At 46.6% G+C, this 25604-nt stretch overlaps 1 protein-coding gene across 1 annotated transcript; it reads right to left on the minus strand.

Annotated features, from left to right (window-relative positions):
- Window positions 1–20008: 20008 nt before the first annotated feature.
- Window positions 20009–21955, minus strand: Hcar2 (hydroxycarboxylic acid receptor 2). Its single transcript, NM_030701.3, has one exon. The coding sequence runs from the start codon at window positions 21875–21877 to the stop codon at window positions 20795–20797; it is 1083 nt and encodes a 360-aa protein (NP_109626.1). The 5' UTR covers window positions 21878–21955; the 3' UTR covers window positions 20009–20794.
- Window positions 21956–25604: the final 3649 nt, after the last annotated feature.

Raw genomic sequence — 25604 nt, forward strand, 5'->3', positions numbered from 1 at the left:
TTTTTTCATATATATATATATGTGTGTGTGTATATATATATATATATATATATATATATATTGGCATGCATTTTTTAAAGCATCATGTTTTTCATACTTCCCAATAACTTCTGGAAGTAACATAAATCAGAGACTGACATTATCCTTAATTGTTAACTAAATACCTCATAGGTAGAACATAGCATAACTCATCCAATCATTTCCCAGATCCTTTACGGGGGGGGGGGGGCATTCCCCCTGTGGCCAGTTTTCTGACCCCTCCCACCACCAAAAAAGAAAGAAAGACAGAAAGAGAGAGAAAGAAAGAAAGAAAGAAAGAAGAAAGAAGTCTCCCATAAACTTCTTTTAAAAAGTACTTGAATATTGCTGTCCTTTTATTTCTCTGGGACAGCTTCCCAGGAACGGGATTAGCATGTCAAAGGGGACGTTTGGTTTTAATTCAGTAGGCTTTGCCAGATGACTTTCCCCAGTGACCAGGGAGTATCTGGGAATACCCTTTTCTCTACATTTCTGCCAGCTATTGACACCATTTCTCTTTCCTGTCCCTGTCAGTCGGACGGATGCACAGTGAGGATGCCTTGTGGCTTCATTCCATTGTTGTCTGATTGATTTATTTCCCTTTGTGTGTGTGTGTGTGTGTGTGTGTGTGTGTGTGTGTGTGTGTTTTGGGGTGTCAGATCCTCACCCAGGAGCTGGAGTTAGGTGGTTGTAAGGTGACCCACATGGGTGCTGGGAACCAAAACAAGGTCCCCTCAACCCCTGAGGCATCTCTCCAGCCCCTCGGAGTTCTGAGTACTGTTGAATTTGAGTTTCTTTTCCTAAGTGAGTTAGCCATTTGGGGTTTGCTCTTCTGTAAACAGCCCATTTGGCTTGGTCAGGTCAATCTGTAAAAGCTCTTTAAATAGCGCGCATTTGGCTTTCGGCTTCCATCTGAGGGGTGACAGCGAAGGCTGCCAAGGGTCACATCTTGATTCCGCTCCCACTGCCCATGTGACCTCAGCAACTTATTTAATCGTGTCATGCCTCAGTTTCCTCATCTGTGGATTCGCCACTGCCGTTGTCACCGTGATCCCTATTTCGCCGCATTTGCTGGGGTAACTGCAGAACACGCAGAGTAAATAGACAGTTGCCTGGAGCACCGTAACAATCAGCAGATGTTGGCAGCTGTTATTTATATTGCAAATATTTTTTCAGCTCCACCATTTGAATTGGCTTTATTTATGGTGTCCTTTGTCACACAAAACAGTTGAATGTTTACGCAGTCAAATAGATCCATTTTCGCTCTCATAGCCTCGGAGTTCCCAGGCTTGAGTAAGGTCTGCCCCATGTCCTTCATTACAAATCTCCCTCTTGGAAAGTCAGAAGTATATGACTACTCCCTACGTTGGCATGCTCCATGCTCTGACCTCCTTGGCCTGTTTCCTGTATGTCCATGTTTCTTGTATGTTCACGGTGTTTCTCACCCCAGCTCTGCGGGCTTTCCATACCAAGTGAGTCTCCAGTTCTCTTTGGACATTTTTATGATTTGAATCTGAATTGTCCCCAACAGGTTCCAGTTTTGAAGGTTTCATCCCCAGCTGGTAGAACTATTTAGGAGGAAGCACAAGACCCTAGCTCGTGGGAACAGGCCTTGGATGGTTACCCTTGTCCGCTGGTTCCTGCCATGCTGCTGGTTCATCATGGCGTAAACAGCCCCCATCACCCACCCTGGCTGCCCTGAACTGAGCTGCGCAACGTGATGCACTGAAACCCTGAACCCAAAATCAATCTGCCTTCCCTTAATTTGTGCGTCAGTTCCCTTTCTGCTTGGTTTCTGTGATAAGACGCCATGACCAAAAGCAACTTAAAGAAGGATGGGTTCGGGGTGGGGGCTGGGGGGGGGGGGTTGGAGGGACCATCATGGCGGGGTAGGCATGGCAACCAGCGGGAAAGGCATGATGGCTGGAGTAGCAAAACCACTGAGCACATTTTCCGCCCCCACACAGGAAGCAGAGAAAAAGAACAGGAAGTAGGGTGGGGCTGTAAACCCTCTGATCCCGCCCCTCAAGGTCCCACCTTCTAAAGGCTCCCCAGATAGTCCTGCCAACCGGGGATCAAGTGTTCAAATAGATGAACCTGTGTGGGACATTGCTCATTCACATCATACCAGGTGTTTCTGTCCGGATTGAGAATTCCCCAGGCAGGCATGGTGGCACACACCTTAAGTTCTAACGTGCGGGAGGCAGATTTCTGTGGGCTTGTGGGGGTCTACATAGCAAGCGCGAGGCAATCCAGTCTATATAGCAAGTTGCAGGCCAGGGTTGTGTAGTGATTCAGGAAGAACCTGAGTGTCATTTACTGTTCCTGTTTCCTTGTTTTGAGACAGGTTCTCAAGTAGCCCAGGATAACTTTTTTTGTTTTTCGTTTTCCAGATACAGTGTCTTCGTGTAGGCCTGGGTTTCCTGGAACTTGCTCTGTCCACTAGGCTGGCCTGGAACTCAGAGGTCCACCTGCCTCTTCCTCTCGAGTGCTAAGATTAAAGGCGTGCGCCACCACCACTGCCCAGCTCAAGGGTGCTACTTTTCTTCCTCCAAGTCCCTCACAAGTCCCTCACAAATGCTAGGATTACAGATGTGCACTACCACACCTGGTTTTATGCCCAGAGCTTTGTGCATCTTAGACAAATACTGTACCAATTGAGCTGCAAACCCAGCCTGTGTTTCTGTGTTTGTTTTATACAAGGGACAACTTGCCTTTGGTCCTGTGGGATTAGCAGGCCACTGCCCTGTGTAGGACCTCCGTTTTGTGTGTGTGTGTGTGTGTGTGTGTGTGTGTATGACACGACTGTAGTAGTCGTCTATCCTCAGCACCCTAGTGATGCAGCAGTCTCAATTCCACAAGTAGGTCGAAAGCTAGGAATGAGATGCCACTAAAGTTCTAGAGTATCATCTAGGGGTAGAGTGCTTGACTAGCTATAAGGCCCTGAGTTTGATACCCAGTACCACAATCAATCAACCAATCAATCAACCAATCAATCAATAAATGTCATTGGCAGCCAGGTGTGGTGCCACATGCCTTTAATCCAACACTCAGGAGGCAGAGGCTAGCCTGGTCTATATATTGTGAGTTCTAGACCAGCCAAGGCTACATAAGAGACCCCGTCTCAAAAAAATTAAATTAAATAAAATAAAAATGTCATTGAAGCTAGGATGCCCTGATGTTGGTTTCTGAAGTGTCTGACACGGCTTCTTACACTACAGGTGCCAGTGGGTAAAAGCCCAAGATAGGGTGAAATATTCTTCCACGAAGGTGTCCGTCCCTGTGCCACCAGAGAATTATAGCAGCGGGAACATCATGGTGGCGGCAGGGTAGTGCGGCAGGTGTGGTGGGAGCCCTTTGGTTTAGATTTCAGGACTCGGATTGGTGTTGTTCTCCATGTTAGAGATACCAGCATGGGAACCTGATTTTCTAACAGTAGCTCTAGACAAGGAGTCCTGTGTAAGAATGGCATGAACCTTTTAGACGTGTCCTTGGATTAATAGTCAAAGCTAGAGGGCTTCCTGGGGAGGTGAACCAGGCACAGCAGAGCCATGACTAAGTGCTCTTTGTGAGCCTTAATTTCCCTGAAGATAGTCTTCCAGAGTCTGTCAGCATCTCTCTCCCTCCCTCCTCCCTCCCTCCTTCCTCCACCCCTCCTTCCCCTTCTTTCTTTCTGCTTGTTTATTTCGTTACTATTTTACATGTATGAATAAGCGTTTATCTGGCCTTTATGAATGTGTACCATGTGCTTAAATGTCTTACAGCCAGACTTTGGGCGGCTGTGAGTAGCCTGAGGGCCGCTGGAGACACAAACCCAGGTCTTCTTCGAGAGCGGCACTTTCGCTTACCTGCCATCTCTCCAGCTCCACTTGTTTTCCTTCTTTTTTAAGGCGTCCAAAGGTTTGTTTGGGGGTGTTGGTGTTGGTGTTGTTTTGCTTTTTTTGAGACAGGGTTTCTCTGTGTGGCCCCTGCTGTCCTGGAACTCTCTCTGTAGACCAGGTTGGCCTGGAACTCAGAGATCCACTTGCCTCTGCCTCCCGAGTGTGCCCTGTTGCTCAAAAGGGTTTTTAAAGGATGTTTATGATGGATTATTAGGATATGTGGGTGTTGGGGATGGTCGGGAGAGTTTTCAGGTGAGAGAGTGGCCTGCAGTCTGGGGAGGTGCTCGGAGCCCACTGCATCCTGCATCCTAGGACGGGTTTGTTCTTAGCAACCGTTACTCAGCCATTTAGAGGACAACAGGGTACATTCAGCCATTTAGAGGACAACAGGGTACATTCGTATGCCAGTTTCATCTGCCTGCTTCTCCAGAACCTTTAAACAAGCGCACTGCATGTTTTGATAAAACATTTTTTTCTCTTGAAATTAAAAATTAAAGAAAACGCCTCAAGAATTGTGAAATGGAAGAGATCTGTGGTGCAAAATCCAAGGAGGGGAGAATTGCTTCGACCGTGCACGTCCTCTGTGCGCATGCTCCCGGGTGGCTTCCCCATCTAGCCCAGCAGCGTGTTCAATGACCGGGAGGTTACCCAAAGAAAGCACCGTCGGTCGGGGTTTTACGGGCACGGTTGCGTGCACTGCCAGCCTCAACGGTAGGTAGGACCAAACGAGAAGCTTCTGCAAGCTGTTCACTGTCCTCCGTGCTTACAGTGGTACTCAGACGCTGAGGCTGGGAGTTGGTGCCCGAGGATAACCTGAGGTACAAAGGAGGAGACAGCTCCGTCTACCCATCATCACCCCGGATGCTCAAGGCCACACAGAGCTTTATCAGGAACCTGTGACAGAGGCGAGTGTCCATTTCCCATGGCATCTCTTCCTTTCTCCTTTACCCCAGTAAAACGAGAACTTCTCGGCACTTTCTCTTCTCTCTTCTTCTTGTTTCTTTTTGCTCACATTCCCTCACGGGCTGTGAGAGACATCCATTTCCCACCCTACTCTATGGGGCTTGGCTGAGAGAATGGCATTTTGCACAGTTTCCCTGACAGAAGGATTTGAAATCCTCTTTTGCAAGCGTCTGATACAAACCTGCTTAGATTTTTTTTTTCCCTCTAGACTGAGTTTCTCTGTGCAACTCTGGCTGTCCTGGAACTCGTTCCTTAGACTAGGCTGGACTCGAACTCATAGAGATCCACTTGTCTCTGCCTCCCAAGCGCTGGGGTTAAAGATGTATGCCATCAACGCCTGACCCTGTTTAGATTTAAAATGTTGGGAACACACGTGTCCAAAACACCGTTTCTCTCCTTCTCTTGCATATTTGTTTCCATTTACTGAGATGGGGTCTTCCCGGGTATCCCAGACTGGCTGGAATCACAGGTACCTGACTCCACAACTCCCGGCCCTCTTGGATTGTCTTTTTAGGTTCAGGGTGGTTGCTAAATCTATTCTCAAGTACTTTCATCAAATGATGCCCTGGGGGATACAGCTAGATTCTTGGCTACCCTTTTTTTTGGCTTACTCTTGATTCTTTAGGGTGTTAAAGCTACACAGAGGATGCTCACTTGCAGTGTGAGTGCATTTTGCCTTCCATTTCTTTCTCGTAATTTTTCTTTCTTTAAAAAAAAAAACAAAGCAAGAGCTGGAGAGATGGCTCAGTGGTTAAGAGCACCAACTGTTCTTCCAAAGGTTCTGAGTTCAAATCCCAGCAACCACATGGTGGCTCACAACCATCCATAATGAGATCTGATGCCCTCTTCTGGTGTGTCTGAAGACAGCTACAGTGTACTTAGATATAATAATAATAATAATAATAATAATAATAATAATAATAAACCCAAAAGACATTTCTTTTGAGACAGGATCTCTCTATGTAGCTCTGACTGCCCTGAACTTAGTATGTAGTTTAGGCTATCCTCTAATTCCATCTGCCTCTGCTTCTCAAGTGTTAGGACTAGAGGGATACACCACCATACTGGCTATTTTTTTTTTTTTTTTTTTTTTGAGACAGCCCATCATGAGGATGGCCTTGCTAACTTAAAAAAAAAAAAAAAAGTCAGGTGATGGCGGTGGGCAACTTGAATCCCAGCACTCGGGAGTCAGAGGCCAGCCTGATCTACAGAGTGAATTTCAGGACAGCCAAAGGGGCTGGGAGAGATGGCTCAGTGGGTAAGAGCACCCGACTGCTCTTCCGAAGGTCCTGAGTTCAAATCCTGGCAACCACATGGTGGCTCACAATCATCTGTAATGAGTTCTGATGCCCTCTTCTGGGTGTCTGAAGACAGCTACAGTGTACTTACATATAATAAATAAATAAATAAATCTTTAAAAAAACAAAACAAAAAAAACTTGTCAGGACAGCCAAAGCTACACAGAGAAACCCTGTCTCAAAACAAACAAAACAAACAACAAAAAAGAACAAAACAAAAGCAAAAAAAAAAAAAACTTTTTAAATTCAAATTTGTGTGTAGCGTATGTTGTGCCTGCTTGTATATCTGTGTACCATGTGCATGCCTGGTGCCCTGGAAGGCCAGAGAGTTTCAGATCCCCTGGAGCTGAAATTTCGGATGGTTGTACCATTGAAATATGGGTGCTAGGGATCAAACCAGAATCCTCTGGTTGAACAACCAGAACTCTTAACCGGTGACTCATCTCTCCAGGCCTAGGCTTGCCACTTTCTGAGCCTCCTGTCTCTACTCACAGGCTGTGACTGTGGGATGTGCTGTCAAGCTTGGCTATCTATCCCTAATTTCTATTATTAGCATGTTTTGTCTTTTCCTCTCTCCCCACCTCGCACCCCCTGTATGTGTTCCATAGCAAGACTGTAGCAGGTAGGTAGGTAGGTAGGTAGGTACATACGTACATACATACATACATACTTACATAGATACATACATAGATGGGTTAGTTGATAGTAAATAGGTAGGTAGATAAACACACACACACAGACATAGACACACATGAAGATGCTTGAGGTCTTGAGTTCCCTGGAGCTGGAGTTATGAGCAGTTGACCTACCTAACTTGTGGGTGCTGGGAACTGAACTCAGGTCCTCTGCAAGAGCAGTAAGCACTCTAAACTGCCAGGCCATCTTCAAAATCCAGTTTTATTTTATTTCATTTTAGTTTTTAAATCCTGACTGAACTATCAGATCTGCCTGCATCTGCCTCCCAGGCGCTGGGATGAAAGGTGTGTGCCACCTGGCTATCTTTTTTTTTTTTTAAAGATTTATTTATTTATTATATGTAAGTACACTGTAGCTGTCTTCAGACACTCCAGAAGAGGGCGTTAGATCTTGTTACAGATGGTTGTGAGCCACCATGTGGTTGCTGGGATTTGAACTCCGGACCTTCAGAAGAGCAGTCGGGTGCTCTTACCCACTGAGCCATCTCACCAGCCCTTTTTTTTTTTTTTTTTTTTTAACTTAAACAAATATCTGAGTGTGTTTGTACGTGGAGGTCAGATAACAATTTGCAGGGAAACACTGTCTCCTCCCATCATGTGTGTCTGGGGACTCCACACAAGTTATCAGGCTTGGTGGCAAGTACTTTTGTCCACTGAGCCATCTTGCTGGTTGACTGAGGTTTTTTGTTTGTTTGTTTTTTAAGTTGTATTTTAATGGACTTTTGCAATTGATTTCCATTATCAAACAAGGTAGATGGGCAGATAGGGGAAGCACTTGGGGTATGTTTACCTATGAAAAGTCAATATGTTCCTAAGGTAATTCTGCTTTTCCTGATTTTGAATTTCTCTGTTGTCCAGCCTAGCCAGGCCTTTTTTTTGTCAAATTCTATTCAGATTTATAACTGATAAATTGGTTCTTAAACAAACACATATGGTGTTCCATCCTGGAGCCACTAACCAGACCCCATAGAAGGCTGATAATCAGATTTCATCTCTGTCACCCAGGGCTTTTGTACAGAGCAGTTCAGCCCAGGCAGCATCAGCAACAGACATTTATCTCCTTGCAGTTCTGAGTGTCATGGCTTGGATCAGAACTGGATCCCATTGGCTCAAGCATTTCCTTCCTGTCCCCCAGCTGGTGACACTATGTTGGGAGGCTGTGACAGCTTTAGGAGGTGGGCCCCATCTGTCAGAAGTCAGGCAGTCATGTGGGGGAATGTTATACCTGCCCACTTCCGGTCTGGCTCTCTGCTTCCTGACACTCACCACCACCACTGTAGCCATTTCAGTGAGTGGACGTATTTTGCCACTTTCAAATCAGGGGCCAAGACAAAGCTCACCTTTCCAGAGAGGAGATCTGTTATTATTGATTACAGGGACATGAACGCAAGGCAGGGAGCAGCATGATGGCCCACACTTAGAATCCCAGAGAGCATTTTAGAGGCGGAAGCAGGAGCAGAGGCTGAAAGTTTGATGCCATTCTGTGTTCCATAGCAAGACTATAGTAGGTAGGTAGGTAGGTAGGTAGGTAGGTAGGTAGGTAGATAGATAGATACATACATACATACATACATACATACATACGTACATATATACATACATACATACGTACATATATACTTACAAAAATACATACATAGATGGGTTAGTTGATAGTAATTAGGTAGGTAGATAAACACACACAAACACAGACACACATACACAGAGGAAGAACATCTGCGTTCTGAGAAACAAACCCAGGTCCTCTGCAAGAGCAACAAGTGCCCTAAACTCGGATAATGCTGACCCACCTGTCTACTTCTAGCTGTCTACCCACCATGTAGATGCAGGATTATGTTGTTTTGATTGTTTTAAATCTAAATAATAATAATAATAATAAAAACAGTTTTATGTAGCCCAGGCTATCCTCAAACTGGCTATGTAGCTGAGGATAGTCTTTGTACTCCCGATCCTCCTGCTTTCACTCCTGGAACACTCAGATTATAAATGTGTGCGCCACCATCCTGTTTATGTGGTGCTAGGGATCAATCCAGAGCTTTGTGCATGCTGGCTAGTAGCTAGGCAGGCGCTCTATTAACTAAAGCTGCATCCCAGCCTCTCTCTCTCTCTCTCTGGCTTATTGACTTTTTCATTTGTTTTTTGTTTTGTTCACAGCTCTCTATGCAGTCTTGGCTGTTCCTGGAGCCTCATAGGTCAACCAGGCTAGCCTTGAACTCACAGAGATCCTCCCACCCCTGTCTCTTGAGCGCTGGGATTAAAGACACGTGTCACCGCACTCACCCCAAAGATTTCTCTTTTTAATGATGTTTATGTACATGAGCGTCAGTACCTGCAGAAGTCAGAGCTAGAATTATAAGCAGTGTAGACTGCTGGGTGTGGATGCTGGTTCACACTTAGGTCCTCTGCCAGAGCAGTAAATGCTGTTAACCACTGTCAACTCCAGTCCCTGTTTGTTTTGAGGCAAGGGTCTCCTGTAGCCCAGGCTGGCCCCATACTTTCCATGTAGCTCAGGCTGGCTTCATACCTTTCATGTAGCCCAGGCTGGCCTCATACCTTCCATGTAGCCCAGGCTGGCCTCATACCTTCCACGTCACCAAGAATGACCTTCAATCACAGTCCTCCTACCTCCATCTCCTCAATGCTGAGATGACAGGCTTTCCCACCTCGTCTCACAAGGGCTGTGCTTTATGAGCCCTGTCCCCTGATCTCTGGTTGGCCATGCTCTCCTGGGTTCTCCACAGAATTTTCCTGAGGAATGTCCATCCCCAGCAAGATGGCTCATCACTTTCTGCCAAGGCTGAGATTCCAAGTTCAAGTCCTAGAACTCACATGGAGGAAGAAAAGAACTAACCCCTGAAACTTATTATCCTCTGACCGCCACATACACGCCATGGCATGTGTGCGCGCACACACACACACACACACACAAATGTAGAAAACAAATTTTTTGATAGAGTCTAATTAGGTAGTCCTGCCTGGTCTGGAACTCTCTAGACCAGGCTGGCCTTGAACTCACAGAGATTCATGTGATTCTGTCTCCTAGTGCTGGGATTAAAGACATGTGCCACCAGGCTCTGCAAACCATTTTTTAGATCTATTTACTTTATATGTATGAGTGTTTTGGCTACGCATGTATATATATGCACTGTGTGCATGCCTGGTGCCCACAGTGATCACAAGAGGCTGTCAGATGCCTTCCCTGAAAGTTGAGTTGCAAGTTGGTATAAGTGACCACGTGGGTGCTAGAAGTCATGCTGGGCCTTCTAACAAGATCAAGAACTGCTCTAAACCACGGAGTGACTCTACCTCTCATTTCCTTAAAGGATTTATCTTACTTTTAATAGTGTGTGAGTCTGTGTGTAGGTAAGTACACATGTGTGCAGATGTTCTTGGAGGCCAGAAGAGGGCCGTAGTAAAGTATCTTGGAACCCAGTAGACGCCTTAGAAGTTGTGTACCACCACATGGGTGCTGGAAACCCAACTCAGTCCCTGTACAAAAGCAGCCTGCACTCCTAACCTCTGAGTCATTTCTCCAGACCAGAAGGGGAAACAAACATTTTAAGAAGGGGGAAAGAAAACAAATGCACTGAGAACCTTTCACGAGGAGGAGCAAGGTCATCCAAGAGTCAGCTTTGGAGATGGGAACCAGCCGTTCTAGAACATCCTCTAAGTTCTAGCTAGGCACTGCGCCAGGCAGCCTGGAAGGGGCCTGAGGCTCTAATAGTTGGGATCCTGGGAAGTTCTAAAAAAAATCCTGGACCCCCTCACGTGGGTCAAGGCTTGCAGCCTGTTTTCCAGGTCACATTCTGTGTCCGCCTGTCATTTCATAAGGGCTCAGACCCTGAAGATGCTTATGTTTGCTCTCCTGGTTTATCATTGACCAGGAATGGCTTTAAACAGGTGACTCAAACCCCCTGTGCCTCCATTGACTTCTCTATGAAACAGGGAAGAGCATCTTCCCTATAATGGCACCACTTAGGGAGCCATCGCTCTAGGATGAAACGGAAGCGTCTGTGAGAGCCCGGCACGGGATCCATCAGATGCCAGAGAGCAAATCTCAGGTTTGATAGATAACCCGGGGTTATCAAATGCTGCAGCCACCGCCGCTGACATGAGTAAGATCCTCCCCGTTTTGCCACCAATCAAATATCACATGTTTTGCAAATGCTGAGAAGAAACCAGCTGCTTTACAACCTGGTGACGTCAACAGAAGAGCTCAATTTCTCCTCTTTGCTGACTCGCCTGGACGATGTCAGGTGCTGTTTCCAGTGTAAACTCTCATCCGGGTGTGGCCAGGGCTCCGGGTGAATCAATATTTGTTGAGAGCCTGAAGGGCCTCTTTTTTTTTCTTTTTTCTGTACACAGGGCCATGGGATTGTGGACCTTAGGTCAGGCTCTGATGATAGCAATGCCCCATGTCCCCCCCCCCCAAAGAGACAGAACACAGCCAAATGTTACAGTTGGGCCCGAAGAGATTCCAGCACTGGTTATGAAACCTTCATGTTCCTTAGGTCATCGAAGACAAAAAAGGACAGAAGTTACAGAACTTTCTTTCTTTCTTCTTTCTTTCTTTCTTTCTTTCTTCCTTTCTTTCTTTCTTTCTTCCTTTCTGTCTGTCTGTATTTTGTGTGTGTGTGTGTGTGTGTGTGTGTGTGTGTGTGTGTGCTGGTGTATGTGTGTGTGCTGGTGTATGTGTGTGTTGGTGTATGTGTGTGCTGGTGTATGTGTGTGTTGGTGTATGTGTGTGCTGGTGTATGTGTGTGTTGGTGTGTGTGTGTGCTGGTGTATGTGTGTGCTGGTGTATGTGTGTGTTGGTGTGTGTGTGTGCTGGTGTATGTGTGTGTGCTGGTGTATGTGTGTGGTGGTGTATGTGTGTGCTGGTGTATGTGTGTGTTGGTGTATGTGTGTGCTGGTGTGTGTGTGTTGGTGTATGTGTGTGCTGGTATGTGTGTGTGCTGCTGTATGTGTGTGTGCTGGTGTGTGTGTTGGTGTATGTGTGTGCTGGTGTATGTGTGTGTTGGTGTATGTGTGTGCTGGTGTATGTGTGTGTGCTGGTGTATGTGTGTGTGCTGGTGTATGTGTGTGTTGGTGTATGTCTGTTGGTGTATGTGTGTGCTGGTGTGTATGTGCTGGTGTATGTGTGTGGTGGTGTATGTGTGTGGTGGTGTATGTGTGTGGTGGTGTATGTGTGTGTTGGTGTATGTGTGTGCTGGTGTGTGTGTGTTGGTGTATGTGTGTGCTGGTGTGTGTGTGTGCTGGTGTATGTGTGTGTGCTGGTGTGTGTGTGTGTGCTGGTGTATGTGTGTGTGCTGGTGTGTGTGTGTGCTGGTGTATGTGTGTGTTGGTGTATGTGTGTGCTGGTGTATGTGTGTGTGCTGGTGTGTGTGTTGGTGTATGTGTGTGCTGGTGTATGTGTGTGTTGGTGTATGTGTGTGCTGGTGTATGTGTGTGTGCTGGTGTATGTGTGTGTGCTGGTGTATGTGTGTGTTGGTGTGTATGTGCTGGTGTATGTGTGTGCTGGTGTATGTGTGTTGGTGTATGTGTGTGCTGGTGTATGTGTGTGCTGGTGTATGTGTGTGCTGGTGACACCCCAGAAGAGGGCATCAGATCTCATTACTGATGGTTGTGAGCCACTGTGTGGTTTCTGGGATTTGAACTCTGGGCCTTTCGGAAGAGCCGTCAGTGCTCTTAACCACTGAGCCATCTTTCCAGCCCCCAAATCTTACTTTTAATGATGATTCTTAAACGCTTTAACCTTCCTTGTAGCCCACCACCCACCAGAGGTAGTGGAAAAGAAATGAAACAGGGGAAGTGGACCTGTTTAAAAAGGTTCTTTGGAGCAACTGCCATCTGTATTGTCTGGAAATCGGCAGTTCAGTTCACAGGTTAGCAGCAGCAGCTCGATCCACTCACAAACACCTCGAGGATACACCAGCAGTCTAGCTTGGTAGAGTCGGGTTAACAACAGCAGTGACAGGACCTAGCAGAGACAGCCAGGCCTCAGCCTCAGCTTGAATCAGCAGGAGGGACCGACAGAAATACCAGGAGAAGTGCTTGGCTGTGCCTCTCTCAGAGAAGAGAAGATCAGCGAAGACTCGAGACCCACAAGCCTTGCACATCTAGCTGTACCAGCAAGCCAAGCTCTGTCTCTGTCACTCTGTGGAGTCCTAGTTATACCCTCCAAACATCTCGTGTCCTCCACGTGTTTTACTCTCAGCACAGGTCTCACCTCAGTATGTTCATAAAATCAGCCCAAGTCCTCAGAAGTGGCAACAAACTGCAGCACACCACCAGGAGTTTTTTGGTGAAGTTTCTATGGAGTCTCAACAAACGCAGCTCAAGTACTCAGTGTAAGGCAGACCAATACATTCGTGTCGTAAGCAAAGAATCCTTCATCACATGTCCTTTCATGTGCTTGCTTTAGCAGAACGTCCTCTCTCCTGTGTCTGCTTCAGCCAGATGTTCCTTCACGAGTCTGCCTGAGCCTTTCACACCTTAACAAAACATTCCTTCACGTGTTTGCCCCAGCAAAATGCCATCCAACCGACTTTCCAAAGAATTCTCCAGTTTCCACTCCACCAGTCCTCACCTTGTTTTCTGAGACAGGGTCTTTCTTTTGGTCTGGAGCTGGAAAGTAGGCAAGTCTAGCTGGCCAGCCAGCCCCATGGGTCTGTCTGTCCTCACCTCCCCAGCGCTGTGATGACAAGTGAGTGCCACCATGCCACGACCTTTTAGCTGAGTCAGGTAACCAAACTTGTGTCTTCATGTCTGCATGGCAAGCATTTTACCAACCGAGATGCCTCCTCTCCCTTCCGAGTCCCAACCTTATTAAGCAATGTATACCACTACAAAGACCTTCTTCATTCTCCAGCAAGGACTTCTCGGGGCATTTGACCACGGGTCACAGGTGAATGAATGGGTCTGGGCTGGCAGGATGTAAATTGCTCCCATAGGTTGGTGGATATAATTGGTAGAAACAGTTTTATAGCACGGCTGACACGGCACAGTTTTTCCAGGGAGTTGAGGTGGGCTGGGCTAGAAGCTGGTGACGTGCAGATTGCCCTGAATCCTGACCCGAGGAACACATGGCAGAGAGCGTGTCTTTGTGCACACTAGTAAAACAAAACAAAACAAAACAAAAACAAAAACAAAACAAAAGGCAAGCAAACAAACAAACAAACAAATGCTGTTTCTGCTGCAGTGGAGATCAAGGTTGGTCCGGAGCCACCTCACTCTTCTGAGATCGCTGGGCCAGTGAGTCAAAGCACAAAGTGTCCTTCAGTGTCTGGGACCCCCTTGTGTTCCCCCGCCACTTGGCAGCTACACTCAGGGGCCATCAGGACCATCCTCTTGCCCAGCATGCTTTGCACCTCTCATGACCCCCAGGACCGCAGCTTGGAATAGCTGAAGCTGAGATCACCTCTGTTGGCAGGGAGGAGGCATCTCCCCTACTGTTCCTGGTGAAAACATAAAAATGAAGACTAGGAATGTAGTTCTGGTAGAGCATTTGCCTCGAACTCCTGAACTACTAGGATGGGTGTCCAGCACCACAATAAATAAATGTGCAAGCCAAAAACCACACATACATACACACACACACATACACACACACACACACATACACACACACACACACACACACACACACACACACACACACACACATCTGTGAATGGTCAGTGCTACTTCTTTGGGCTTTTAAATTTATTTATTTATTTATTTATTTATTTATTTATTTATTTAATGTATGTGAGTACACTGTAGCTGTCTTCAGACACACCAGAAGAGGGCATCATATCCCATTACAGATGGCTGTGAGTCACCATGTGCTCGCTGGGAATTGAACTCTGAACCTCTGGAAAGGCAGCCAGTGCTCTAACCACTGAGCCATCTCTCCAGCTCTGGATTTTTTTTTTTAATTTGAATTAATCAGTGTGTGTGTGTGTGTGTGTGTGTGTGTGTGTGTGTGTGTGTGATGGAGCACTTTTGTGCTTGGGGACAATCTCAGGGAGTCATTTCTCTTATTCCTCTGTGTTGAAGAAGGCTTTCTTGTTTCTGGCAGATGACCCTCTCTGCCTTTCATCTCTGCAGGAGTGTTGCAATGACTGCTACACACCACCACCTCCAGCTCTTTTATGTGGGCTCTAGGGCTTGAACTCGGGTCAAAGGGCTGAGCCATCTTACTGGCCCCTTCATGGCAGTTTCTAAGCATTGATTTGGAATCAGTAGTTTCTCCTGTGTGAAAATCCGACTTGTCTGACGTGTCCACAGGCTGAGTCACAGTCATGGCTAAGAGTGAGGTGATGGACCCTGTACTGGCTTGGAATTGCCCAAGCCAAGTTTCTATTTCTTTACACAGGGATTCACCATGTGTCCCTAAACTCACTGTGGAGTCAAGTCAAGCCTTGAACTCATGATCCGTCCGCCTGACCCTGTGAGTGCTGGCACTGCAGACGTTTTGCTATCACATCCTAGCCTGGTTAACTTTTCTTCATCTTCTCTGACATATCCTTCCTCTCTCTACTTTTAATTTCTTGTGCAAGCTAACCCGAAGTGGCAGGGATTTCCCGAGACCGTGTCAAGAGATGTCTGATTGCCTCAGATAAGACATCTTGGACAGGTGACAAAACAATTCTAATTCCGCTCGAGTCAAGCCCCACGAACCAGTGGGTTTCTTGAGGTTACTCTCAGGAACCTGGCTAAATAAAAAGCAGCTGCATCACTGGGAAGCCCACCCCGGCATGGCTGACATCTTACACAACTCTGTGGCGCCAAGCACAACTTGGCGGCAGTTCTACTGAAGAGCTTTCCCTCCAACAGCAAGTATTCGCTGCTTAGAGAGCCTCAGGGTTAGCCCTCTGGGGCTTGTCATTTTCTTCTGAGCCCCTTGAGCGGCTTCTGTTCCCATCCGAGGTAATGTTTCCAGAGGGGGGGGAAGGCCCTGGCTACACAGTAAGAATATATTGCAGATCTTTGTAGCCTGGGGACCCTTGTATTAACTCATTATAACAGGCACTGCTCTCCTGTTACTATAACAACAACAAAAAACAAGTGGAAGTGTATGCTGAGGTCAGGGGTTGATGGAAGGTGCCTTCCCCAATAGCCTTTCTTTCTTTTTGATACAAAAATCTTTCATCAAACCTGGGGTTATCAGTTCTGCTAGGCCAGGTGGCCAATAAGCTCTCGTGATTTCCCCTCCCCCACTATCCTCCCTCCCCTGCTGTCTTAGCCCTCTCAGCCTTAAGGGTACAGATGTGTGCTGCTGTGTCTAGCTTTTTGTTTGCTTGTTTGTTTTCTTTGATTTGGTTTCTGGAGTGTTTTGTTTTGTTTTTGTTTTTTTTTCCCCCCCCTGTGACTGAGTCACACTATGCATGGTATTGGCTGACCTGGAACTCTCTATGTAGACCAGGCTGGCCTCAGCCTCCTGAGATGCAGCCTCCCAAGTCTGAGATGCAAGATGTGTGCCACCATGCCTCGTTCTGTGTGGCAGGCACTTGACCACCTAAAGCCATTTTCCCAGCCCCTGACTTTTGTTTTTGTGTTTGATTTGAGGCAAGGGTCTTCCTGTAGTCATCAGATTGGCCCCAAATTCCCAGGCTTAAGCCACCCTCCTCTCTCAGCCTCCCAAGAAGATTGCAAACCTGTTCTGGAGGGAGAGCCTTGTTCCACCGTGAAGACATCACCAATTTGAAGCAAAAGCTGGGCCAGTCGGAGCTGACCCAAATCCCTTGGTGTTGATAAACGGTAAATCCCTGTAACTTTGCCAACACTGCTACTGTCTGAGGCACCCTGACGAACTGGTTTCTTAAGTCACTGGTTACAGAAGCAAAGTCAGGGGTGTGAGGATGAGGGGTTGGAGGCCCCTGGACAGGTCATCAGTGTGGGCCGCTGGCGCTTGTCAACCGTGAATCCCACACAGCACCAGATCACATTCAGGAACTGTTTTGAGTGTTAAACCGAGCCACGGTTGAAGGGCCAGGGGGTGTTGTCCTTAAAATCCTGGATGCTGTTCAGAGTCCCCCACTCTAAGGAAGGTCCCAGAGCGGGGTTGGGAATAGTCTAATAAATCTGAAAGGATGGAGAGTTCCTGACATCAGGAATGGGACATAGTCTCGAACCCCTGGCTTCTGGTTCTAGGCTTAGAGGATGCTCTGTCCACATTTGGATGAGGTCATTGGGATTAACAAAGAGGAAGTCTCTCTTTACAGAGTTCAGAGTAATTGGAATGTGCAGCTCCTAGAACTCTCATGCTCCCAAAGTAAAAGCAGCTGCAAGACAGATTTAGAGGGCATAAAAGAAAATACAGACAGACATAGATTATTGTAACACGGGTAACCGGGGCCAGCTAGGTGCCTCAGAGGGTGAAAGCAATTGGCTGCAAACAGAGCTCAGTTTGATCCCCAGCACCGGGAGTGAAACTAAAAGGAGAGACTTGACCCCACAAACTTGTCCTCTGACCTCCATATGTAAACAGTGGTGTTAGGCACACCATTCACAGAAGGACAACAATACATAAAAATTTAAAATTAAAAAAAAACTATTATAATTGCCCTTCCCAATCTGAGCCTACACACACAGGCATTCATACACTGGTTTCCAGGATACCCACGGGGCCACAATCCCAGGATGCTCTAATCCCTTGTATAAATTCAACAATATTTGCATTGATGGCGTCGATGGGTGGGATGCTTGTCTAGAGAATATGAAGCCCTGGTTTTGATTCCTAGTACCATATAAACCAGGCATGGTGGTGCATACATGTCTGTAATCTCAGCAGGCAGGGAGTGAAGGGTTGTTTCTACAAGCAAAGTAGCAGAGGGATTGCTGTCAATCACAGGGGTTAGCGCAAGATGAGGCAAGCTGGTGCTAGGAGCCAAACCCGGCCAACACTTTGATGCTGGGTAGATGTCCCCCAAAACTTAATAATACATTTCTATTTTTTGTTTGTTTGTTTTTGTTTTTCAAGACAGGGTTTCTCTGTATAGCTCTGGCTGTCCTGGAACTCACTCTGTAGACCAGGCTGGCCTGGAACTCAGAAATCCACCTGCTTCTGCCTCCCAAGTGCTGGGATTAAAGGCATGCGCCGCCACTGCCTGGCAATTTCTATTCTTTTAAGTCTCTCAGTTTGTGATTCTTTGTTGGGGCAGCTCTTAGGAGACTAACTCTTTAGTCCAGAAACTTAGAATACCCAAGATATAAGATACAATTTGCTAAACGCATGAAACTCAAGAAGAACGAAGACCAAAGTGTGGACACTTTGCCCCTTCTTAGAATTGGGAACAAAACACCCATGGAAGGAGTTACAGAGACAAAGTTTGGAGCTGAGACGAAAGGATGGACCATCTAGAGACTGCCATATCCGGGGATCCATCCCATAATCAGCTTCCAAACGCTGACACCATTGCATACACTAGCAAGATTTTGCTGAAAGGACCCAGATATGGCTGTCTCTTGTGAGACTATGCCGGGGCCTGGTAAACACAGAAGTGGATGCTCACAGTCAGCTATTGGATGGATCACAGGGCCCCCAATGGAGGAGCTAGAGAAAGTACTCAAGTTGCTGAAGGGATCTGCAATCCTATAGGTGGAACAACAATATGAAGTAAACAATACCTCCCCCGCCCCCCAGCTTGTGTCTCTAGCTGCATATGAATCAGAAGATGGCCTAATCGGCCATCAGTGGAAAGAGAGGCCCACTGGTCGTGCAAACTTTATATGCCTCAGTACAAAGGAATGCCAGGGCCAAGAAGTGGGAGTGGGTGGGGGAGCGGGTGGGGGACTTTTGGGATAGCATTGTAAATGTAAAAGAAATAAATACCCAATTAAAAAAAAAGAAATGAAAGTTAATCCATGTTTTGAAATGCTTATTCCAAATTACCTGCTTTCTAAATCTATTCATTCAAATATTTATTATACTACATTGTATATCATAACGGCATAAGAATTATCAGCTAATAAAATATAACATATGAAAAAAAAAAGGAGACTCATACCCAACACATTCCTTGTTACCTCAGGACCTTTGCTCTCACTCCCCTCCCTGTGCCCCCCCACCCCCAGCCCAGAGGTTTTCATACCTTGCTCTGTCTAGTTAATCCTGGCTCAACTCAATATCACTTCCTCCTGGAGGCCCTCCCAGTCATCCCCACCCTAGCCACCCTCTCTGTTCCCATAGTCACACCTGGCTGGTTTCACAACACCTGTTGCTTTTCAGCCATGATCTTTTCTTCATTCCTGCCTGCCTCCCTGCCTTGAATTTGGGTTCAATGTGACGAAGACCATCTATCTGCTTAACTCCTGGCCGTATTGCCACCACCCAGAACGGTGTCTGGCGCACAGTTGCTGTTCAACACACAAAAACCAAACAAATGAATGTCAACTGTTAACTCCGATCGATCAAGGACCAGGAGTTTCACCACCAGGTTCCCCGTGATTCATGGGGAAATCCCTGCTTGGCTCGGAGCTTCTGTCTGCCGCCTTCCAGAAGAAGGCAAACCCTGCTTTTAAATTCCCACTTGTAGGAGCCGAAGGTAATAAGAGACAGAAAACTGGGAACACTTGAACTAAGAGACACTTCATCTGTCTGTCCCTGGTTTCTTGCCATCTACCGAGGGCTGAGAAATTAGAGTATCTGAATTCTTAATCTGTATCCAGCTCGGGAGGAAAAAAAAAAAAAGCCTCATCTTGCCAAAGGATCTAGGAGGGACAGAAACTGGAAATGAAAGTACAACAGAAACTTCTTGTTTCTCAACTGGCACGATGCAACCTGGTACATCTCCTTTCTGGCTCTAAACTGGGAACTGAAACCATTCCATAGGAAGCTCCTCTTCCTTCTCCTAGGGGTGGAAAAAAAAAGCCCACTCTGGTCTGATTCTTTTTTTAATATACAGCTATTAATAGCAATGTTCACCGAACTGCAAAGGGAAGAACTCCGCTGTAAACTTTTCGGTATAGCCTTTAAAACCTAACTACCTTACATATTCCCCACCGGTGCCGTTCCCCTTGGCTGTCTCAAGGCAGGGCTCTTCTGCACCCTTCTGTGTTTTTGCAGTATACTAGATCTTCCTGCTAGGATACAGTTCATAACCCAGGTCTTAAGTAAGAAGACCGTTTCTGTGAACCCTAACCCAGACAAAATGCTGCAGCAGCCTGTGTCTCCTGTCGAAATTTATTGAAATGGTAGATGTTAAAGTACAGAAACCCAAGTAATGAACCGCCCCCCCCCCCCCAACCATGGACACAGTTGAATTCCTTTTACTAAGAAACGCAGACAGAGGAGGGAAGCCACTGTTTCCCCAAAGCCTTTTAAAGCTCAGCTGAATTTGTTATTGTTTCTCTCCAGCACTGAGTTCAGTCCCTCCTGGGGCTAACCCCCTCTTACCACCTTTGGAGACTTGGAGAACAATCAAATCTTTTGCATCTCCTCCCCTCTTTAGCATTTCTGCTAAAGTCTGGCTGAAAGGTATACTGGTCCCACCGAACACAAGTGACCAACTGGCTTATCAGTGACATCTGGGTAGAGATCCCCTCCAGTTTCGTGGATCTCCTTGTCCTCACTGGGGCCCACGGACAGGCTAGGTAGGACCCTAGGACGAAGAGCCATCCGTGACTTTGAGCAGAACTGAGGTGTGTCTGGGTGCATCTGGGACTCAAACTCTGCAGGACTCTGTCTTCTTCAGTCCTGTAAGCTTGGAAGGCTGAGAAGTTTCCACTGTCTGGAAACTCTGCTTTCTGTTCCTCTGAGATTTTCTATGGCTGCACCTCGCAACCAAAACTGCTCACTGCACCACGCCGTTTCTCTAAATTCGATTCTCCGAATCTAGAAGTTCCAAGAAAGCGTAAGCCAAATCTGAAGATGTTACCCTGTTCAACGAACGGCCAAATCGCCTCTCCAGAGAGCACAGGCCTGAGCGGCAATCTCCCTTCTTGTCATAGTAACTTAACGAGATGTGGAAGCCAGATAAGGGGGGCTGCCTGGCTCACTGGGGTCAGCCATTAGCGCCCCTGGAATACTTCTGGTTGTGCTGGGGTCCCCCGTGAGCTCCACACTAGTGCTTCGGTTATTATCGGGTTCACCCAATGTTTTCTTTCGAAGGCAGCGGTTGATACACGTGGAGAAGAAGTTGGGGAAAGATGGGCTGGAGAAATAGTAGACCACAGGGTCCAGCATGCTGTTCATGTAGGTAAAGCTAAGGGTGGTAAAGAAAGCCAGGTCCACCGAGGAGTAGATGTCACAGTTGCGTACGTTATATTTGTAGAGAAGCCAGAAGATGCGGATGCGCACAGCCACACTGGGTAGGAAGCAAATGATGAATACAATAGCCACCACCATGATGAAGTTGATGGCCCTCTTGATCTTGGCATGTCTGTCCATCTGTCTCTGCCTCAGGCTCCAGATGATCCTGCCTGAGCAGAACAAGATGATGGCCAGGGGCAAGAAGAATTCCAAGAGGAACATAGCATCGTGCCACCTGAAGTTGTAACAGATGCTGAAGCTGCTACACAGATATGCCTCGCCATTTTTGGTCATCATGTTTGTATAGAGGAGGTGGACAGTCAGGCCGATGGTGAGACCCCACAAGAAGCAAGAAATGATGGCCGCCGTCCGGTTGGAGATCTTGTTCAAGAAGTGGTGTGGATGGACCACCCGGAAGTAGCGGTCCACAGCCACCACGGTGAGGAAGATGATGCTGCCCTGTCGGTTCATAGCCAACATGAAGAGCATCACACGGCAGGGGATGCCTCCGAACCTCCAGTCCCAGTTATGGACATAGTTGTCCGTCAGGAACGGCAGGCAGATGATCAGGAGAAAGTCAGCCACGGCCAAGTTGAACAAGAAAATCCGGCTGGATTTCCAGGACTTGAGGTGGAAACAGAAAATCCACAAGGCAAGGCCATTGCCCAGGAGTCCGAACACAAATTCCAGCCCCAACACCGGTGGCAAGACCTTGGCGATGTTTTCATCTCGGAACACACAGCAGTTCTTGCCGTTTATCACTAGAAAATGGTCTGACTTGCTCATGAGTGGATCTGGCCAGTCCAGCTTCAGAGTGCCTCACCTAGCGAAGGCTCAAGGCGAGTGTGTGTCTGTGTGGTGAACGTGTGGTTCAGCCCTCGGCTTTATGTCATGTCAGGGTGTTGAAAGAGATGACTGAATGGTTACCAGGAAACTACGAAATCATTTAAAAAAAAAAAAGGCTAGCAAGGCTCTTATGCAACTTACTGTTTGCATAAACAAGTAATAAAAAAAAAGTCCCCTGGGCAGACGGGAACCCACAAATTTTTCTAAACGTAAAGGATAAGTTTAGGCAAGCCGACTGTCAGAGGTGGACGAGTCAGATCTGAGGGCATTCCTTCTGAAGGCTGCAGGCATGCATGCTGGCTAGGTGATTGGCCTCGGAGAATCCATTCACTGCAATTTGCTTAGCTGACAATAATTAATAAATTAACAAGGGCAGTAACCATGCACTGTGCTAAAAGAACAGTCAGGCTTTCCAGGAGCAGTAAGAGTTCGTGTGAAATTCTACTATGCATTGGTAATGTGGATACGGTTTCCTCTGTCTGTCTGTCTGTCTGTCTCTGTCTCCCCCACCTCCTTGTTTTCTTTCTAGGATTTATTTTTATTTTTGCATGCCTGTCTATGTGGCTATGTACATACAACAACAGCCCCAGAGGCTATTGGATGCCCTGGAGCTAGAGTTATAAGACAGTTGTCATCCACCCCAATGTGGGGATAGGGAGCTTAATGCAGGTCCTCTGCAGGAGCAGCGGGTGCTCCTAACCCCCAACTCAGTTCTCTAGCGCCGTGCTCTTTTTCCTTTTTTCCTTCCTCTCAGATAGATGTCTCCTCTTGTTACGTCTCCCAAGCTGGCTTCTCCATCTTCCTGCTTCTTCTTCCCGAGTGCTGGGATTGCAGACACAGCGCCTGGATGTGTGGTATTCGTAGAAATGGCTCTGATTTCAAGCCTCAAGAGGGTGCAGAAAGATAACATTTCCTTTCTCTCTCTTTTTTTTAAAGTGTGATTAAGTGTCATCTTACAGAGTATCTACCATTGACTATCTACTTTGAGTTTGAAATTAGAAATTGGAAATTTGCCAGGTGGTAGTGGTGCATACCTTTAATCCCAGTACTCGGCAGGCGAAAGCAGGTAGATCTCTGAATTTACCTGCTCTACAGATCGAGTTCCAAGACAGCCAGGGCTAGACAGAGAAACTGTCTCAAAAAAAAAAAAAAAAAAAAAAAAAAAGAGGAAATGTGTCCCTTTAGCTGCCTACCCAAATCCTCAATGGCATTTGACGGACCTTGTAGTCTAGACTCAGGGTGACCTGATCTTGGATCCTATAGGATCAGGATACTTCATGGAGACTGTGACAATGAAGATGACAACTTTGAGATTGGTGGTGCCCACATTGCAGTTTCCAGTGTTCCAAATTCCATGTCTTGAAACTCCATGTTTGCCCATTTTTTTCAAGATTGATTTATTTATTTTTATGTATATGAGTATACTGTAGCTGTACAGATAGCTGTGAGCTATCATATGGTTGTTGGGAATTGAACTCAGGACCTCAGCTCGTTCCAGCCCCGCTTGCTCCGGCCCAAAGATTTATTTATTATTATATGTAAGAGCAATCTAGCTGTCTTCAAATGCACCAGAAGAGGGCATCAGATCTCATTATGGATGGTGGTGAGCCATGTGGTTGCTAGGATTTGAACTCAGGACCTTCGGAAGAGTAGTCAGTCCTCTTAACCTCTGAGCCATCTCTCCAATATTGTTTTTTTGTTTGTTTATTTTGTTTTGTTTTGTTTTTTGGTTTTGGGTTTCTGTTTGTTTGTTTGTTTTCAAGGCAGGATTTCTCTGTGTAGCCCTGGTTGTCCTGGAACTCATTCTGTAGACCAGACTGGCCTCAAACTCAGAAATCCCCTGGTCTCTGCCTCCCAAGTGCTGGTATAATATTGTATTTTTTAAAAGACTTTTTGAAACATGTATTTTTTTTAAATTGGGAGAGAGAGAGAGTCTGTGTGTCTGTGTGTTTGTGTGTCTGTCTGTGTATATATGCATGTGAATACAGGTGCCCTCGGAGACCAGCAGAAGGTGCCAGGTTCCCTGAGGCAGGAGTTGCAGATGGATATGAGTTACCTGATGTGGATGCTAGAAATTGAATTCAAGTTCTCAGCAAGAACAAGTGCTCTTAACTGAGACGGACATCTCCAGCCCCTTAAACAGGCTTCTGAGACAGCATCTCCCTATGTATCTCAGGCTGGCCTGGCCTCACTGCTGGCCACGATTGTCCTGTGTGCACGGAGTGCTGGGATTACAGGCTTATGACACGAACCCAGATCACTGCCTCTTCCTCTGCAATTGCCTTGAATGTTAGCTGGCATTGGCACTTGCTTGCCTTACTGCCTGTGGGTGCTGGTAACCCTTCCTCCTGGATAAATGTGAACTTACTGAGGGCATGTGTTTTGGCTTGAAAGTAAAAGAGCCCCTGCAGGCTCCCAGGTTTGGAGCACTTGGTCCCCAGCACCTGACACTGTTTTGCAAGCCTGGAGAACTCTGAGGATGGAAGCTGGTAGAGACCAATCACTAGGCCTGGAAAGTTATATCCACTTTAGGTTGAGGTCGGCGCTCCTCTCCCTCCAGGTCCAGGCCTGAGGCACCACAGACTGGGCTGCTTGATGTCACAATGGACTGTGACACACCAAAACAGATCTCTTCTAAGTTGTTTTTGTCTGGTATTTGGTCACAACAACAACAACAACAACAACATGAAAGTAACCCACACAACACCCCTGAAGTAATCCTATGGGGTTTGATGAACTGGAGAGAAACAACTAGCCCTGATTGTTGCTGGCATCCAGAATCTGAAAGGGAGTCTCCTTCTTAAGTTTTAGAATTGTATAAATGTGTGTGTGTGTGTGTGTGTGTGTGTGCGCGTGCGTGCGCGCGCGCGCGCAGTAACTGAAGGCTGACTGTGAGTGGCTTCTTGAGCTGTTGTTGCCCACAGAACTCATTGTCTGGCCAGCCAATCCCAAGAGTCACTTGTCTTGACCCCACCAACCAGCACGGGGACTACAGACACGCATCACCATGCCCGACTTCATAGTGCTGTGGAGCTAACCTCAGATAAAGTGTTTGCATAGCACATCCTTTGTCCACTAAGCAATCGTACCCTTAAAATTAAAAAAAAAAAAAAAAGGTAAGCATTAAACCGAGGATCCTGTAATCCTAGTTCTTAAGAGGCTGAAAGATTTGGAATTCAAGGCCCTTCTCAGCTCTAGATGGAGTTCAAGGTCAGCCTGAGCTACTTGAGACAGTCTCAAGACAAACAAAGGCAAACCAACTAACAGCAAGAAGGAAAAAAAAAAAGCCATTATATAGGTTAGCTTTTATTGTCAATTTAATACAACCTAGAAACAATTGGGTAGAGTCTCAATAAGGGATCTCTGCATTGTGTTTGCCTGTGGGTATATCTGTAGGAAATTGTCCTGATTGTGTTAACTAATATAGGAAGACCTAGCCCACCATGGGTAGCACCATTCCCTAGGCCAGGGGATCCTGAAGTATATAAGAATAGAGAAACTGAGCTGAGTGTAACACAAGTGAGTGAGCGAGGTTGCATAAGTTCATCTCTCTCTGCTCTAAGTGTGGATATAATGTAACTAGCTGCCTCAACTTCTCCCCTTTACTTCCTCACAATAGCGAACAAGAATGGCAAATTGAAATAATCCCTTTTCTGCCAATGCTGGT

This window comes from Mus musculus, chromosome 5 (assembly GCF_000001635.26).
Source record: "Mus musculus strain C57BL/6J chromosome 5, GRCm38.p6 C57BL/6J".
Lineage (NCBI taxonomy): Eukaryota > Metazoa > Chordata > Mammalia > Rodentia > Muridae > Mus > Mus musculus.